Source organism: Carcharhinus amblyrhynchos, chromosome 3 (genome assembly GCF_965287045.1).
Source record: "Carcharhinus amblyrhynchos chromosome 3, sCarAmb.v2.hapA, whole genome shotgun sequence".
NCBI lineage: Eukaryota > Metazoa > Chordata > Chondrichthyes > Carcharhiniformes > Carcharhinidae > Carcharhinus > Carcharhinus amblyrhynchos.
Genome location: NC_137326.1, coordinates 113,799,471 through 113,816,722, shown reverse-complemented (window position 1 = coordinate 113,816,722; position 17,252 = coordinate 113,799,471). Strand labels below are relative to the sequence as shown.

The 17,252-nt window shown below is 40.0% G+C and overlaps 1 protein-coding gene across 2 annotated transcripts in view; it reads right to left on the bottom strand.

The window, feature by feature from the left end:
* LOC145341034 (ATP-binding cassette sub-family C member 5-like) overlaps nucleotides 1-17,252 on the bottom strand; it is a 121,341-nt gene that overhangs the window by 16,676 nt on the left and 87,413 nt on the right. For both annotated transcript variants that reach the window (XM_080185755.1, XM_080185754.1), the window contains 6 exons: nucleotides 13,258-13,404; nucleotides 11,704-11,833; nucleotides 9,864-10,017; nucleotides 3,589-3,717; nucleotides 2,256-2,442; nucleotides 1,935-2,024 (listed from right to left, as the gene is read on the bottom strand). In XM_080185755.1, the coding sequence (XP_080041881.1) occupies nucleotides 1,935-2,024; nucleotides 2,256-2,442; nucleotides 3,589-3,717; nucleotides 9,864-10,017; nucleotides 11,704-11,833; nucleotides 13,258-13,404 (837 nt within the window). The remainder of the gene's footprint in view (nucleotides 1-1,934; nucleotides 2,025-2,255; nucleotides 2,443-3,588; nucleotides 3,718-9,863; nucleotides 10,018-11,703; nucleotides 11,834-13,257; nucleotides 13,405-17,252) is intronic.

Here is a 17,252-nt window from a genome sequence, read left to right as displayed (position 1 = left end):
TTCTATGGATTGGCAGATGTGTTAGGTTTCTTCAGGGATGGATGGAGAACAGCCCTATAGTGTTTTTGCTGTCCTCCATGGAGTGTCCAGCTGCAACCAAGGAGAGCACTTAGTTCAGTAGACTGGTATCAGGCATACGAGTGACATGTCCCACCCAGCAGAGCTGGTTCAAAGTGATTAGCACCTCAATGCTGGGAGGTTAGCTTGGGACAGAACACTGCCTTTTTTGTCACCAGATCTCGCAAAGGCACCACCGGTGGTATTTCTCCAGTGCTTTTGAGGTGCTTGCTGTAGATCATTGCTGCTTGGTGAACCATGAGATTAATTCCTCACATCAACAACAGATATAACTGCAAATCCACAATGGAGAACAGCAACATCATTTCAGTAAAGATAACACACCCACACCACGCTACATTCTGACACGATCATCGCACTGCGCCACAGGAAATCTAGAGACTGTACTTTTGAAGTCGCACACGTGAGCTTTAATGGAGAAACATGATAGAAACATACTTTTGGTTCTATTTTCTTTATAGCTGGTTTCAACAGGTGAAATACAAAGTTGATCAGAAAACAACAAAAAAAAATTAGCTCTCAGTTAAGCTACCATGGTTCCTAATTTATAGGTTAGCAAACATGGAAATAAGGAAAATACAGATCACAGCTTGCCTCCATAAAGTCTGCCAGGAAGTTTCCAACTCTTTTGCAATTGACATTTGATCTGCTAGTTGCTACTTGCTCCATTCCCTACCTACTGTCTTCCTTCCCTTGTCTTTGATCTTCGGCAAGCTTCCAGTCTCATCACAGACCAACCCTACTGCTCAAAATAGCCCTCATAATTCCCTTCATTAAATGGGACTTGCTGCTATCAATGATTCAATTACTTCCTTTTTTCTAGAGACTCCTCACTGCAAAGATGAGGTAGTTAATAAGTGTGTATTCATAGGAATACCTTTATATTTCATAGAATTGTTACAGTTTAGAAGGAGGCCATTCAGTCCATTATGTCTGTGATGTGATATTGGATTACTTATATCAAGGTTCAGGGTTAATATTTAAAAGCCAAGTTTTTTTAATAATTAGGAACAATTTTTAACATTTGAGTTATATTAAGATCACAAAATCTTTCTGCTTCAATTTCAATATTTTGTCCAATTGTTCTCTTCTTAAGAAAAATCCATCCAATTACCATTCAACAAATAAAAATGTTCGACATTTAGTTGCCATGACAGTTCTTTGCTAAACTACATTAAATTGCTGAATAAAAATTGGTTCATTTATCAAACAATTCACAAAAGCAGTTGCCAATTCATAAGCTTGGTTCCATAAAATTTTCTCTTCTTATTCTTCTAGCATTATCTAAGTAAAGAGGTCTGTCGAACCCCTTTTAAGTCACTGGGTACACTCTTGCCACACAAACAGGCAAACTCCGTACTCAATTGGTCCATTCAGTATACAATCTTCCACAAGCAACTGCACACCCTTCTCCCCTCTTCTCTCAAAGTACAAGTTGGAGATCCCATCTGCCCTCTCAAGTAAGCATAATAGATCACGTGGTTGTCAATATCGGTGTCCTGGTCAACGTTTATCCCTTAATCAACATAGCCAGAATTATTTAAATAGGTCACTTATTGCATTGGCGCTTTTATTACTTTGCTGTCCACAAACTGGCTGCCATGTTTTCCTAGATCATAACAGTGACTTCCCTTCAAACGTAATTCGTTGGACAGGAGGTAATTTGTGATATCCAAGATCATGAAAGGCAATACATAAATGCATTTTTTCTTTCTTTGAATCAAGACAAGATTGCAAACAGATTGTCTTGTTTTTATAATAAATTGTTGCTATTTGCCTGGCCCCAACAGTGGTATGGTGATGCAGAAAATTCTGCTCAGCAATTACAGCAGTAGCATAGCAAATTTAACTGGTACCTTTATATAGTGATGAATTCTCTCCACAGAAGTGAACCTAGCCTCAGTCTCAGAAGCAAGTCGGACAGTAAACTGAAATAAACCGGTCAGCTGCAAGAAAAATATACTCATAGCAAACAGGACAAAGTTTTACTACTTTTCAGAGAAAGCTATGATATCCAATGAAGGTATGACCTTATTAGTTTGAACTATTGATCACTCAGCTATAAAAGTAGAGAAAACCAAAAGAATTCAAACCATAAAACAATTCAGTGCCACATATGGAAAAATAGTAAATATCAAGACAATTTAAATCTCTTGTTCACAATATTTTGCACAAACCTGGACAGCATAGGAAATGGCAAGTCCTGCATAAGCTGGCGGAATGAGTCCATGCATTAAAACTATTATCACCGCAGTTGTACCGATAAGAGCAATACTGACTATATCCAGTCTCACAGCGAGCCAGCGCATTGCACAGGTGAACAGGAAGAATGGAGCCTGATTAGCATCTAGCAGCTCTTGGTACCTGAAAGTAACAGAAAATAGTTCAAACCAACCAAGAGCAAGTGTGCAATGTCATTATGTCAAAAGTGTGTCAGAAACTGACATGGCATACAAATGGAGAGGCAATGGTCTAGTGGTAATTATCACTGGACTATTAATCCAGAAACTCGGCTAATGTTCTGGGGACCGAGGTTTGAATCCCACCACGGCAGATGGTGGAATCCAACCTCCATAAAATATATCTGGAATTAAAGATCTACTGTTGACCATTAAACCATTGTTAATTGTCGGAAAAACCTATTTGGTTCACTAATATCCTTTAGGGAAGGAAATCTGCCATCCATACCTGCTCTGGCTGACATGTAGTGGGTGACATGGTAGCACAGTGGTTAGCACTGTTGCTTCTCGGCTCCAGGGATTGGGGTTCAATTCCCGGCTTGGGTCACTGTCTGTGTGGAGTTTGCACAATCTCCTTGTGTCTCCTCTGGGCGCTCCAGTTTCCTCCCACAGTCCAAAGACATGCCGATAAGGTTGATTGGCCATGGTAATAAAATTGCCCCTTAGTGTCTTGAGATGCGTAGGTTAGAGGTTAGTGGGTAAAATATGTAGAGATATGGGGGTAGCGCCTGGGTGGGACTGTGGTCAGTGCAGACTCAAATGGGCTGAATGGCCTCTTTTTGTACTGCAGGGATTTTATGATTCTATGTGGCTTCAGAGTGACATCAATGTGGTTGACCCTCAACTGCCCTCTGAAACAGCCGATCAAGCCACTCAGTTTCAAGGATAACTCGAGATGGGAATAAATGCTGGACAGCCATCGGTGCCCATGTCCCATTAATGAAGTGAAAAAAAATCAAATTTTCTACCTCAGATCATCTTACATCAAGGATATAGAATGTGCAGCTTGTTGTGTTCCTGTCAGATGTGTCTTCAGGTATAAGAAGCTAATTGCTTTTGGGAAGATTTCAGATCAGTTTATGATAACTGAATTTAAATTTTTTTTTAAGCAGAAGTCCTGAATTCATTAGGTAGCTATTTTCTGCTGCAAAGGAGTTGACTGGCTTTAGTGCAAATTAAATTTGCAAATGTGAGCAATACGTTATAGGAGAGACTCAGTGAACAAACTATTTCCCTTTCATTCTCACCCATTTTGGCGTATTATACTAACCTGCGTCGATATTCTCCAGTTTTGTTGTAAGCATGGATTGTAGTTAGCCCCTGGATACTGGATGTTACATGCGACAGGAAAGGAGACTGAGTGATATTGTCCAAACGCTTTAATTCTCTGATAAAAATCCTGCAGATTAAGTTTTTAAAAAATCCAAAAAGATCAAATACAAGAAATAGATACATGTTCCTCACATCTGAAACATCTAAGTATTCACTTCCCCAAGTTTTACATATTTTACTTCATGTTTATCTTAATTATTAATAATGGACTACTGTTTGGTAATTTCGCACCACATTTTGCCACAAACTATATTAAGTTTCAAAGTAATAAATGCAATAATACTCCTTTTCCAAGAATATATTTCTAATGTTTATCATAACCAAAATATTTTCTCCTCCCATACACAATGCTCTTTCATAACAAAGAACTTATACTATTTCAATTTTCATGACAATTTTGTTTCAGCAAAAACTCCAAATGTAACACAGTACAAGTAATTTCCCTTCCTGAAGTATCCACAAGGATATTTTCCATCCAAGATTGGATAAAAGGTGGCCTGCGTAGTGTCCAGTTATGTTACCGCATCTCTGAGAAGAGTTCCACACTTCCGCATGACTTGGTCTTCATGCAAGAAATTAAAAGTGCACTCTGGGTATCTCGCAATAATAGGGATAACCAAACTTTCTGAATCTTAGAGCGGCAAATGATAATCTCCAGACCTTGGAGAGTAGCAAATCAAGGAGAACATTTACAGCCACACTTACATAACTATTGCACACACTTGTGTACCCTCCCTCCCCATTCAGACTCCTACTCACTCAATTGTCCTCATAACTTAACCCTTTAATCCCAGATATCATTCTGGCAAACCCATGCAGATCTCAAGCTGAATGTATCTTTCCTAACATGCTGTGTCCAAAATTGAATGGAGTATTTGAATAGGATCAGATCCAGGCTCTGTGCAACTGAAATATCACTTCGTCAGTTTGTACTGCAATTCCAATTATAAGATTAGAGTTTCTTACCTTTTTGATCATAATTTGTATGTGTGTACTTTTAGTGATGTGGACACACAAGTCTCCTCCAGCACTCTCAATCTCTCATTAAGGACATATTCTGATTTGCTTTGTTCTGGTCACAAGTGTATTTCTTTACACTTTCCAACTCTAAACTCTATTAGTGGTAGCTTTGCTCAGTCAGTTTATTTCAGCTGCCTCATTTAACTTCAACCATATTTACATTTGTGAATGGTCCAACAGAGTTTCTAGCTTGGCTACTGGACTTTTCTTTTGCTGCCTATATGAATATGGTGAGTGACACACCGCAGGTTTGTAATGAATGTGCATTTCCCATCATGCAGGAGACTGCAAGACAATTTCGAGCCTACGCCTCCGAGCCCATACTTTTAGGAAAGGTGAGGCCTTCAAGTACATGTTACAATGAAGGCGCAAGAGGCAATTCAACTGATAAACTTATTTATGATGAGATACATTATTTTATGTTATTTTGTTTGAACTCCTTTTAGGCAAAAATCACATGTTAGAGAAAAAAATGAAGACAACAAAACTCAGACGATATTGTGAATGGATTAAGGGAATTTGGGCCAGTTTGCAGAATTACAAGGCACTATACTATCAGGCCGTGTAGCTTTTATAACACTGCGAAATGCCCATCATATGGCACCTACAGAACTGACAGGTAATACTTTGCGTGCTGTTAACAGAAGCTATGCAAGGTGAAACTGTATTTCAATTCCACTTCATTTAATTAAAAATTCTGTAGTTAAAAGACAATCTGCTCAGAAATTTGCAGAAACAGCTACGATCTGGTGAACATCAATTAACAGCCCAATCAGGAAGGCTGATGCTTACTATTTACATAAAAGGTAGATTTGGATTGTGTGTAAGCTCTGATCTTCTAATTTAACAAGTAGGTAAAAATGTTTACGTTATATCCTGTGACTTTGGTTAGTGCCTTCCATTCCATGTTACCTTGAGATTGTTAAGAATTTATAATTAAGGATAAGATGACTAAACACTTTGAAACTTTTCAGCTAAGAGAGAGCACCAACATGGATTTATAAGGGTTGCTCATGCCTAAGAACCTGACTGATATTCTACTGGGGCAAAAAAAAAGTGAACAAGGGAACAACTATAGATGTTACTTATATGGACCTTCATAAATTATTTGGCAATGTCCTTCATAAGTTAGCTAAAATTGATGCCCATGGAATTGAAGATTATTAACCTGGCTAGGAAATTGTCCGAGAGGCAGGGTATGGTAAATCGGGATAGTGGACAATTACTCTGAGTTTGAGAACATGACTTGTGATGTACGGCAAAGATAAGAGTTGGGCTCTCAACTATTCCTATATTCATTAATGATTTAGGCAATGGGATAGAGAGCCACATATCCAAATTTGCTGACATCACATGATAGGTGGCACTGGAAGCAGAAGAGTAAAAATACAAAAAGTTATTGATAGATTGTGTAAATGGACAAAAATGAGGCAAATAAGATTTCAATGTCGGCAAATACGAGATCCTTGAACTTGGACATAAAAAGAGCAGGGTACTTTCAAAATGGTGAAAATTTAGCAACTGTAGGAGGTCCAAAGAGACCAGAGTGTCCACGTACATCGGTCATTAAAATGTCATGGTGAGGTACAGAAAAGGGTGGGGAGTGGAATTTAGAAGGTGGATGAGTAATTTTATCAAAATTTTCAAGATCTTAAGGAGAACTCAAGGGGTAAACGGAAGGAAACTATTTCTGTTAGTTGGGGAGCTTGGAACCTGGGGCTATTGTCTAAGAAAAAGCTAGACCTTTCAGGAGTGAAATTAGAAAACACTTCAACACAGAGTTTGCTTTTTGCAAAAAGCAAGGTATATTGGATTAATTGTAAACTTTAAATTAGAGGTTGATAGTTTTTTGTTATCCAAAAGCAGTAAGGATTAGGACATAGTAAATACATGGCATCAGGCCACAGATCAACCATGATCTCATGAATTACCTTCTCATGTTCCTATAATGGTGAGTCTTTGGATTGTTGAATTAATCATTGTGAACTGCCATCAATTAGGTAAATTAAGAGTAGGCTTCCCAGCAGCTTCAGCTCAGAAATTCTAACGCAAGATTTCCTGCCATCTTTGCATTGTCATGTGTTTTTTTTTGTGCACATCTTCTTTCTCTAATAAATCTATCAGGAAAGTCTTTATGCCTGGAACTCATATTGTCTGGCAGTTCACTTCTGTAGTGTATGCTCTAACATTGCACTCAAAATCAAGAAGAATTTATAGAGGTATTTTTAATTTTAAATGTGTAAGTTGGAATTCATAATGAAAAAAGTGATAAAAACAACAGAGTCAAGTGGTACAAACAGACATCCGACACAGATGCAATTTTTTTAATATAGTCTAATGTACTCAAATGACTTTGATTACACAATTCCAATATTTACTTATATACAAGTCATTCTCATATGGTGTTATTAGAGTGAAGCCAAAGTAGGGGATTACAAGTGAGGACATCATTTGATTGGCAAGAGGCATGAATAAAGCTGACCCTTCTAGCAGAGCTGGCACAGCAAGAAAATAAACCATATATGCAGGGGGCGAGCAGTTGGGTGGAAAATAAATCGAAGATGGGTGCACCAGTCACGCTATATATCCTAAGAGACTGATTGTTATTGTTAAAATGTATGTAAATACCACATTCTTCAGTATGTTGAATGACAGAACTAGCAGCAGCAATGGGGGGTGGGGGGGGGGGGGGGTGCTGATGTCTCTTTAGATTTGCAGCCAAATGTTCAGGGCTGGTTCACAGAATGGCGCTGACTGGCTATGACAAGAGGCAAGGGGAAGTGGGGGAGAACAGGGTAAACGTTTTTCTGCAATTACAACCTATTTTAAGTCGGTGGCACAGTGGTCAACACTGCTACCTCATAGCACCGAGAACCTGGGTTCAATTCCAGCCCTGGGTGACTGGGTGTTAATCTATCAAGAGGTAGTGCTTGATAGACTAACGGGACTGAAGGTAGACAAGTCCCCGGGACCAGATGGAATGCATCCCAGGGTTCTGAAGGAAATGGCAGAGGTGATAGCGGACGCCTTAGTAATTCTTTATCAAAATTCGCTGGAAGTCGTGTTTAACGAATTTATTGGATTTCTATGAGGATGTGACTAGTGCGGTAGACAGAGGGGAACCGGTGGATTTGGTGTTTTTAGATTTCCAAAAGGTGCCTCACAAAAGGTTGCTGCAAAAGGTTAGGGTGCACGGAGTTGGGGGTAAGGTGTTAGCGTGGATAGAGGATTAGTTGTCTAATAGGGAGCAAAGAGTTGAAATCAATGGGTGCTATTCTGGTTGGCAGTTGGTGACTAGGGGAGTGCCGCAGGGATCGGTGCTGGGGCCTCAACTGTTTACCATTTACATAGATGATCTGGAGGAGGGGGCTGAGTGTAGGGTAACGAAATTTGCTGATAACATGAAGATGAGTGGAAAAGCAAATTGCGTGGAGGGTGTGGAAAGTCTGCAGAGAGATCTGGATGGGCTGAGTGAGTGGGCGAGGACCTGGCAGATGGAGTATAATGTTAGCAAATGTGAGGCTATCCACTTGGTAGAAATAATAGTAGGAGGGATTATTATTTAAAGGGCGAAAAGCTGCAGCATATTACAGTGCAGAGGGACCTGGGGGTCCTTGTGCACGAATCGCAAAAACCCAGTCTGCAGGTGCAGCAGGTGATCAAGAAGGCGAATGGAATGTTGGCCTTTATAGCAAGGGGGATAGAATATAAAAGCAAGGAGGCCTTGCTGCAACTGTACAGGGCACTGGTGAGGCCGCAATTGGGATACTGTGTGCAGTTTTGGTTGCTGCATTTGCGAAAGGATATATTGGCCTTAGAGGAAGTGCAGAGAAGGTTCACTAGGCTGATACTGGAGATGAGGGGCTTAGCCTATGAGGAGAGATTGAATAGACTGGGTCTGTACTCGTTGGAGTTTAGAAGGCTGACGGGGGATCTTATAGAGACTTACAAGATAATGAAGGGGCTAGATAGGGTAGAGGTAGAGAGATTCTTCCCGCTCAGAAAGGATAGCAGAACTAGAGGGCACAGCCTCAAAATAAGGGGGGGGGGGGTGGCGGGCAGTTTAGATCAGAGTTGAGGAGGAACTTCTTCACTCAAAGGGTGGTGAGTCTCTGGAATTCTCTGCCCATTGAAGTGGTGGAGGCTACCTCACTGAATATATTTAAGTCACGGGTCGATAGGTTTCTGATAGACAAGGGAATTAAGGGTTATGGGAAAGTGGAACTCATCCACTTCAGATCAGCCATGATCTTGTTGAATGGCAGGGCAGACTTGAAGGGCTAGATGGCCTACTCCTGCTCCTATTTCTTATGTTCTTATGTTTGCATGCAGTTTGCACATTGTTCCTGTGTTTGCATGGGTTTCCTCTCACACTCCAAAAATGTGCAGGTTAAGTGGATAGGCCATGTTAATTTGCCCCTTTGAGTCTATCCTAAGATGTCAAGGTTAGGGGGAATAATGGAGTAAATGCGTGGGGTTACGGGGATAGGACAGATAGGAGGAGGGAGGAGGGGTAGGACTAGATATGATGCTCTGTTACAGAGTCAGTGCAGACTCGGTGGCCAAATGGCCTCCTTCTGCTCTTTGGGATTCTGCAATTTTATGAAGCAGTTATACCCTCAACACATCAAATTAGCACTTTTTAAATCAGAGATTTCAGTGGGAGTTCCACTACAATGACGTCAAGAGTAGGTTCCAGAGCATCAGAGAATGGGACATGTCTTGATAAGAACCCCAAATACTATCGTGAACTGGTAAGACTACTCTGAAACAGAACTTGACCTGAGCAAATATACAAATTTTATATCAATAAATCCTGGAGTAGGAATGCATATATAGGAAATATTGAAGACACGACAATGCACTTGTGCAGTTTTAGATTTTTCCAGACATGTATCTTGACCTTCAGGCATGAATTTAGCTTGAATACATGTATTCTTTCCAGTGCAACAGTTAAGAAAATACTCTGGTGTTAACAGATCCATAGCAGTAATTTACCACTCAGGGTGAGTAGACTAAAAGTAATTTGGTTAAGATCTGGAAATTGTATTATTTTTACCAAAATAGATTCAAGCATGCCTAGGTAGACATCAACAATATGCAAACATTCAACCTACAATACCATTAATATAATCATACACAGTTGTTTTTATCAATAACAAGTGGTTACGTAAGTTTATTTTTTATGATTACCTTGATACCTGGTTGAGAATCATGAAGATGACGACAAGAGGGCCAACTGCAACAAGAAACCATGGAAAGACAGAACCAACTACACCAATGCAGAAAAACACCAGGATAACATTCTGAATGAACATCTCTGCTTGGAAAGGTAGTCGTGTATCCACTAAGCAAATAGAGGGGGAAAATGCATTTTAGATTCAGAGAAACAATTGTGAATTCAAGAAATATTTACTGTAAACAAGAACTAAGAAAATTACAGCACAGGAACAGACCCTTTGGCTCTCCAAGCCGGCACCAACCATGCTGCCTGACTGAGCTAAAACCCTTCAGGGACCATCTCCCTCCATTCTCATTCTATTCATGTATTTGTCAAGACGCTCCTTAAAAGTCATTATTGTGTCTGCTTCCACTGTCTCCCCCAGCAGCGAGTTCCAGGCACTGACCACCCTTTGTCTAAACCATTTGCCTCACATATCTCCTTTAAACCTTTCTCCTCGCACCTTAAACCTATGCCTCCTAATAACTGACTCTGGGAAAAAGCTTCTGACTATCCACTCTGTCCATGGCCCTCAATCTCATAGACCTCTATCAAGTCGCCCCCTCAACCTCGTCATTCCAGATAAAAAAAAACCAAGTTGCTCCAACCTCTTCTCATAGCCAATGCCCTCTATCCAGGCAACACCTTGGTAAATCTTTTCTGTACCCTCTCCAAAGCCTCCACATCCTTCTGGTAATGTGGCGACCAGAATTGAACACTGTATTCCAAGCGCCGCCTAACTAAGGTTCTATAAAGCTACAGCATTACTTGCCAATTTTTAAACTTAACGCTCCAACCAATGAAGGCAAGCATGCCATATGCCTTCTTGACTACCTTGTCCACCTACATTGCCACTTTCAGTGACCTGTGTACCAGTAAACCCAGATCCCTCTGCCTATCAATATCTTAAGGGTTCTGCCATTTACTGTATATTTCCTATCTGTATTAGACCTTCCAAAATGCATTACCTCACATTTGGTCAGATTAAACTCCATCTGCCATCTCTCCCCGCAAGTCTCTAACCAATCTATATCCTGCTGTATCCTCTGACGATCCTCATCGCTATCCGCAAATCTACTAACCTTTGTGTTGTCCGCAAACTTACAAATCAAACCTCCAATTTCCTTCAAATCATTTATATATGTTACAAACAGCGAAGTTCCCAGCACTGATCCCTGAGAAATGCCACTTGTCACAGCCCTCCATTCAGAAACGCACCCTTCCACTGTTGCCCTCTGTCTTCTATGACCAAGCCAGTTCTGTATTCACTTTGCCAACTCACCTCTGATCCCATGCGACTTCACCTTCTGCACCAGTCTGCCACAAGGAACCTTGTCAAAGGCCTTAATGAAGTCCATGTAGACATTGTCCACTGCCCTACCCTCAATCATCTTCATCACTTCCTCAAAAAACTTGATCAAGTTACTGAGGCATGACCTCCCCTTCACAACACCATGTTGCCTCTCACTAATATGTCCACTTATTTCCAAGTGGGGGTAAATCCTATCTTGAGGAATCCTCTACAATAATTTCCCTACCACTGATGTGAGGCTCACCGGCCTGTAATTACCTGGACTATTCTTGCTACCCTTCTTAAACGAAGGAACGACATTGGCTATTCTCCAATCCTTTGGGACCTCCCCTATAAGCCAGTGAGGAGACAAAGATTTTTCTCAAGGCACCAGCATGCTTGTTGAAACTGGAATATTACACACGAGCACAACAACCACACAAGATGTACAGGAAGCATGTTCTTCTAAAACAGTAACTTTTTTTTACATGAGACTGCATTAGTCAGCATACTAAAGATACCTTCATCCATGTCCTTTGAGAATCTATTTAAGATTCGGCCAGAGGGAGTGGTGTCAAAAAACTTCATGGGGCCCCTGAGGATTTTGTGAAAGAGTTCATCATGAAGCCTGGTCGAGGCTCTGAGTGTTCCCTTCAAAAGAGTTATAGAAATCATAAAAAAGTCTTAATTTTGCATGTTTTCACTTGTTTGTAATGTAATACGTCCTATTTGGAGTTTGCAGGAAAAGATCATTAAGCCACAGCATGAATTACAAGCACTGATAGACTCAATGTACCAAGTGTTTTCTTATCAAAAAAAAATTTCACAGTAATTTCATTGTAGTGTTAATGTAAGCTTTACTTGTGACTAATGAATAATAAATAAAATAATCTGAAAGAATCATATTCCTAATGAAAATAAATTTACAAGATTAACCCAGCGTAAACTTGTGCAGAACTGAATATTAAAATATTCAAGCCTCAACATTCAAACCCTTTTCAGCAAATATCGAATGATGGGTTATGTATCTCTTTGGGTATACTTCATTTGTGGAATTTAAATATTCCCCACCAGAAACAAAGTTGTAAGGAATTTTGTCCTTTTTCCAAGAGAAGGATACATACTGTTTTGAATAACAGTTTAAGATTCTGATGCCCATGCAACAGTACTAGATATCAAGATGAAAATTTATTTCACAAAGTTACTGTGATGGTGCTCATTTAGAATCCACTTGTGCTAAATAATGGAAAACTGTAAATGACAAATGGGACCATAATGAGCTTGGTTTCTTCCTCAAGACAGCAAAGGCTGAGGATGGTGAAGAAGAAAAAAAAACTTGACTGAAAAAAATCTTAACTGAAATGCTTGAAGAACTCAATCTTTGCATTCTGATATAAATTTCATTAATGGAGTTTTCTCAAAGTCATTTAGTTTTCTATTACCAGAAACAATCAACTAATGACAAAAACTGCCATTTCTCAGTGGCAAGGCTATGAAAAAATAGTTATCAGCTCTAAATGAAAAACCTGGTCAAATAGAAGTTGATGCCTATAGGACACAACTGAACTAATAGACTCTGAACTACAACTTCAGATGCATACAAGGCTAACGTAATCAACATATGGTCACCTGTCTACTATTCCATAAGACTGAGAATTAGAGGGTACAATGAAATAAAAAACAGTTGCAATAATAATTCTAGTATTAATTGTCTGGTATTGTGGAAGAATTCAGCATTTGGTCACCTTCTACTTAAGAAATCATTCAAGTCACCAATAATTCCAATATCCAACCAATAAGAATGCATTAAAGAACAACAAGCATGGAGTTATTGGCTACATTAGCAAGGTGCTTAACTGAAGAATTCCAGCATTCAAAACAGAAAAGCAATCCTCAGCTAATGACAATCTCGCTGTTTGCTATACAAGTGCTCTTGGATATACCTTAAGGGCCCAATCAAAAGTCACTGATGCCAAAAGACATTTAAAAATATCAAAATTCTAGAATGAATAAGTTTCTTCTATAAAACTGTGTGTTGCATGCCTCCTTAAATTTGTAGATCCATACTACTGTACCTTAACGAATACAATGCCACGGACTGCCTTTATAATTAGCATTGCTGCCATAGATAATGCATAGATCCCTGCATAATAATGCAAATGTGGATTGTCCTTCATCTCCTGACCCACATATGTTTCATTCTCCAAAGTTACAGATATGTTCTGGAAGAAAGTGCAAACATCAGAATTTTTGAAACCCCATCAGGAATATTACAATAGTCTCTTGCTAGAATGAATTCCTCCATAATTTATGCCAAATCAAAATAAACCATGTTACATATACTATTTGATCACAGCAAGTTGTAGCAATTAAATGCCATCTTCTGGAACAGAAATTTGGTACTGTTGACATCATTTTTGTACAAACAGGAATTTGGTATCCACTCCATCTACAGGTACATATGCAATGTTGCTGGTGTCATCATTGTGCACCCTTTGAACACATCACCCCTTTCTCACCGCCCGCTTGCTGTACCCCACAGTACACAGCGAGGGAACAGGACAGTGAGCAGGAGAGGAGATGGCAGTGAGAGGTGGGATTGGAACAGCCAGTGAGGCAGCAACTGGGGTGTCGAGCAAATCACAATCCTAGGATTGTTAGCTGAGATTTTGGGGTTCAACATTCTGTGAAAACTGCAATCCTCAACAATGGTGAAAAAACACATTTTACTGGTGCTCACTTAGTAAAGTATATTAACATAGCTCATTATTACAGATGGCCCTATTCTTTGATGCAGATGTCACAGGCTGCGACATCAGGTTTAGGTGTATTGGCCAGCTAAATTGCCCCGTAGTATCCCAAGATATGTAGTTTAAGAGGGATTAGTGGGGTTATGGGGATAGGGCTTGGGTAAGATGCTCTGTCGAAGAGTCGATGCAAATAGCCTCCTCCTGCATTGTAGGGATTCTATGATCAGAGGCACAGCAATTACATGTCTGGTGAATACGGCCTTGAATTTGCAGTTGTAGCAAACGCAGCTGCAAATTAAAGCAAGGGGCTGTTTCCATGCACAAATCGATCACGAATGGGTAGTCTGAATGTCATACTGTGGTACATTCATAGACTCCAGTCAAGCTTTTGCCAAGGATGTGGCACTGTCATGAAACATGCCATACAATTAATAGTCATCTAACTTTGAGGGATGATTGAGAGAGAAAGTAAATGAATGCTGTGGGTTAATAAAGGGCAGCCTTATTATTAAATATTTATTAAAAGCAAATCATGTCTCAATAGCTTAATTGAGTTCTTTGATTATGAAACAGCAGGGAATAATACAGGTAGTCCACTGGATATGGGCTTTTATTATTTATTCAAGAGTTGTGAGTTTCGTTGGCTAGGCCAGCATTCATTGTCCATCCCTAACTGATTTTAATAAGATGATGATAACTGCCTTCTTGAACTGCTGCAGTCCATATGCATAGATACACCTAGGGAGGGAGTTCCAGGATTTTGGTCCAGCAACGATGTAGGAATGGCGATATAGTTCCAAGTTAGGATGGTGAGTCATATGGAGAGGAAAATTGTAGGTGGCAGTATTCCCATGCATCTGCTGTCCTTGTCCTTCTTGATGGTAGTGGTTATGAGTTTGGAAGATGCTGCCTAAGGAGCAAAGGTGGATCCAAGTATTTGGGTAGAAGGCAGAATCAGGCTCAATGAGCAGCTATGATCATACTGAATGGCTGAGCAGGCTGACATGGCCACCTAGCCTATGCCTGATCCTATTTTCTATGTTTCTAAGACCAGATAATTTTTTTTGTAACACTGATTATGTAATACATATTGGTCAGGACACTAGCGATAATGCCTTGTACTTTTTCAAAATAGTGCCATTAGTGGATCTTTTACATCCACCTCAGCAAGCAGATGAGGCCTCTGTTAAATGTCCCGTCCAAAACATGCTAAGCCTGACAGTGTAATTACGTGGGTGGCATGGTGGCACAGGCACAATGGTCAGCACTGCAGCCTCACAGTGCCAGGGACCTGGGTTCCCGCATAGGTGTCGAAGTGTGGCAACCAGGGGATTTTCACAGTAACTTCATTGCAGTGCTAATGTAAGCCAAGTTGTGGTTCATAAATAAATAAAATAATGCTTGCTCAGTATAGCATTCAGGTGTCACCTTTGATTTTTGTATTCACACCTTGGAGGGTCTTGAACCAGAAACCTTGTAATTCACAGCTGCCCATGGCAATAAAATTAATCACATACTAAGGGACACACTGTACACATTTCTTGACCTTTTAGCTAAGATTAAGTGTCAAATCAAGCTCTGTGTGGGATGTAATGCCTTTTCTTCTCTTGTACGTCTCTCTTGTAGGGATCATGAATTGGATTCAATTTGAATTGGTTTTTGGAGAAAGCAAGGAGATGGTTTAAGGGATTGTGTTGTCCAGTCATGCGGTTTGTAACTTTAAGAATGGAAACAGCACCGAATTGTCGATTCTAATTCCACACTCCTGGATTTTCGAAATTCTAAACTGTAAATCTGACCAGAAATGCGGACACTGAGTTAACTACATCCAGGGTTCAAAAATACGTTCATACTTGAATCAGTTTTGGGTACTTCAATAGAGACCTGGATGTTGAAATCAAATTAATTTGGTTGTTTACCAAGGAACTATTTATCAAAATTTCCATACCAATTTGTCACAAGAGACTGCAAGTTATTACAAGTTATCAGATATTGGTTCTGTGTCATGGGAACTGCCTCTACGTTCTGGGCAACTTTTATCCTTCAATCAGCACCCAAAATAAACAACCTGGGAATTTAGTTCACTGCTGCTTGTGGGAACTCATAGTATGTAAATTAACTGCCACATTCACTATATTGAAATAGTGATTACACTTCAAAAATACTTAATTGGTTGAAAAGTGAATGTCCTGAGGTTGTGCAAGGTGTTACATAAATGTAGGATTTATTTTGAAAGTTTTAAAAAGGGCCAAGATCTTTCCAAAAAAACTCTAAGTGCCAAACGAGCAAGAAAACAGAAAAATTTTAGACATTTTTTGAGCAAGTTTGAAAATGCAATCTTATGACACTTGTCACTTTTTGGATAGAACTGCAATTCTCATCACTGAGGGGTTTGAAGCCTAAGCTCGCTGGTGAAGCCAACTGCAAACTGCCATTGCACGGGTGTCCCGAATTGCCTCATGTCCCTCTTCCTTCCCTCTCCCAACTGAGCTCCCTCCCCTCCGAGTCTCCCCCTCCTTCATTATCCCAACCCCACTCAGGCTTCACCTACTTGGCACTGCCCTGCATAGTTATGGTGCACCATGGGCACTGCCAGGCCCCCACTGCCCCATGAGATTTCACTGGCTTCTGGTCTTCCAGTGTCACCGTCACATCTGGTCCCCATTAGTGAGGACCATAAATGATTCTAGTCAATGAGAGGTTGTGCCATGATGGAAAAATGGCTTTGGGCATGAGGCTGGTTCATGCCTGGTATGAAAGCCTTGTACGTTAGCTTCCCCACTTGCTGTGCTGATCGACCAGCGCAATAGGCCAGAAAGATCTTGCCCAATGTTTTTAAACAAGATTTGAAATACATCTCATTTTACACAATAGAGAAGTAGGTAAAACGAAAAAAATAACTAGACTTTTGAAGGAAGTGCAATGCCAAGAGCAATTGAAGGAATATGTGGGTTGGGGTGATGAGATAAATGCAAGAGTTACAGGTTAGGCAAGGTAAAGTGAACAATTACGATAACTTCAGTTTGCTTCTAACCCAAACCAGCTTTGTAAGTTTTCCATTATTTTTAGGCTTTACTCATCACAGTAATTAAGTGTATTGGGTATAGAGCACCATGATGATTCAGCCAAAACATAATTAGCAGTCTGGAAACATTCAACACTCAGGAGCATCAAAATGTACTCAAATACTACACAACACAGGATCAAAAGCAGTAAAAATACACAAAATCCTGCATCTCCTTTCCTAACACCCTCATTAGGAGTACCCACACCAGACAGATTGCAGCAGTTCAAAAAGTAGATCACTTTGTCAAGGGCAA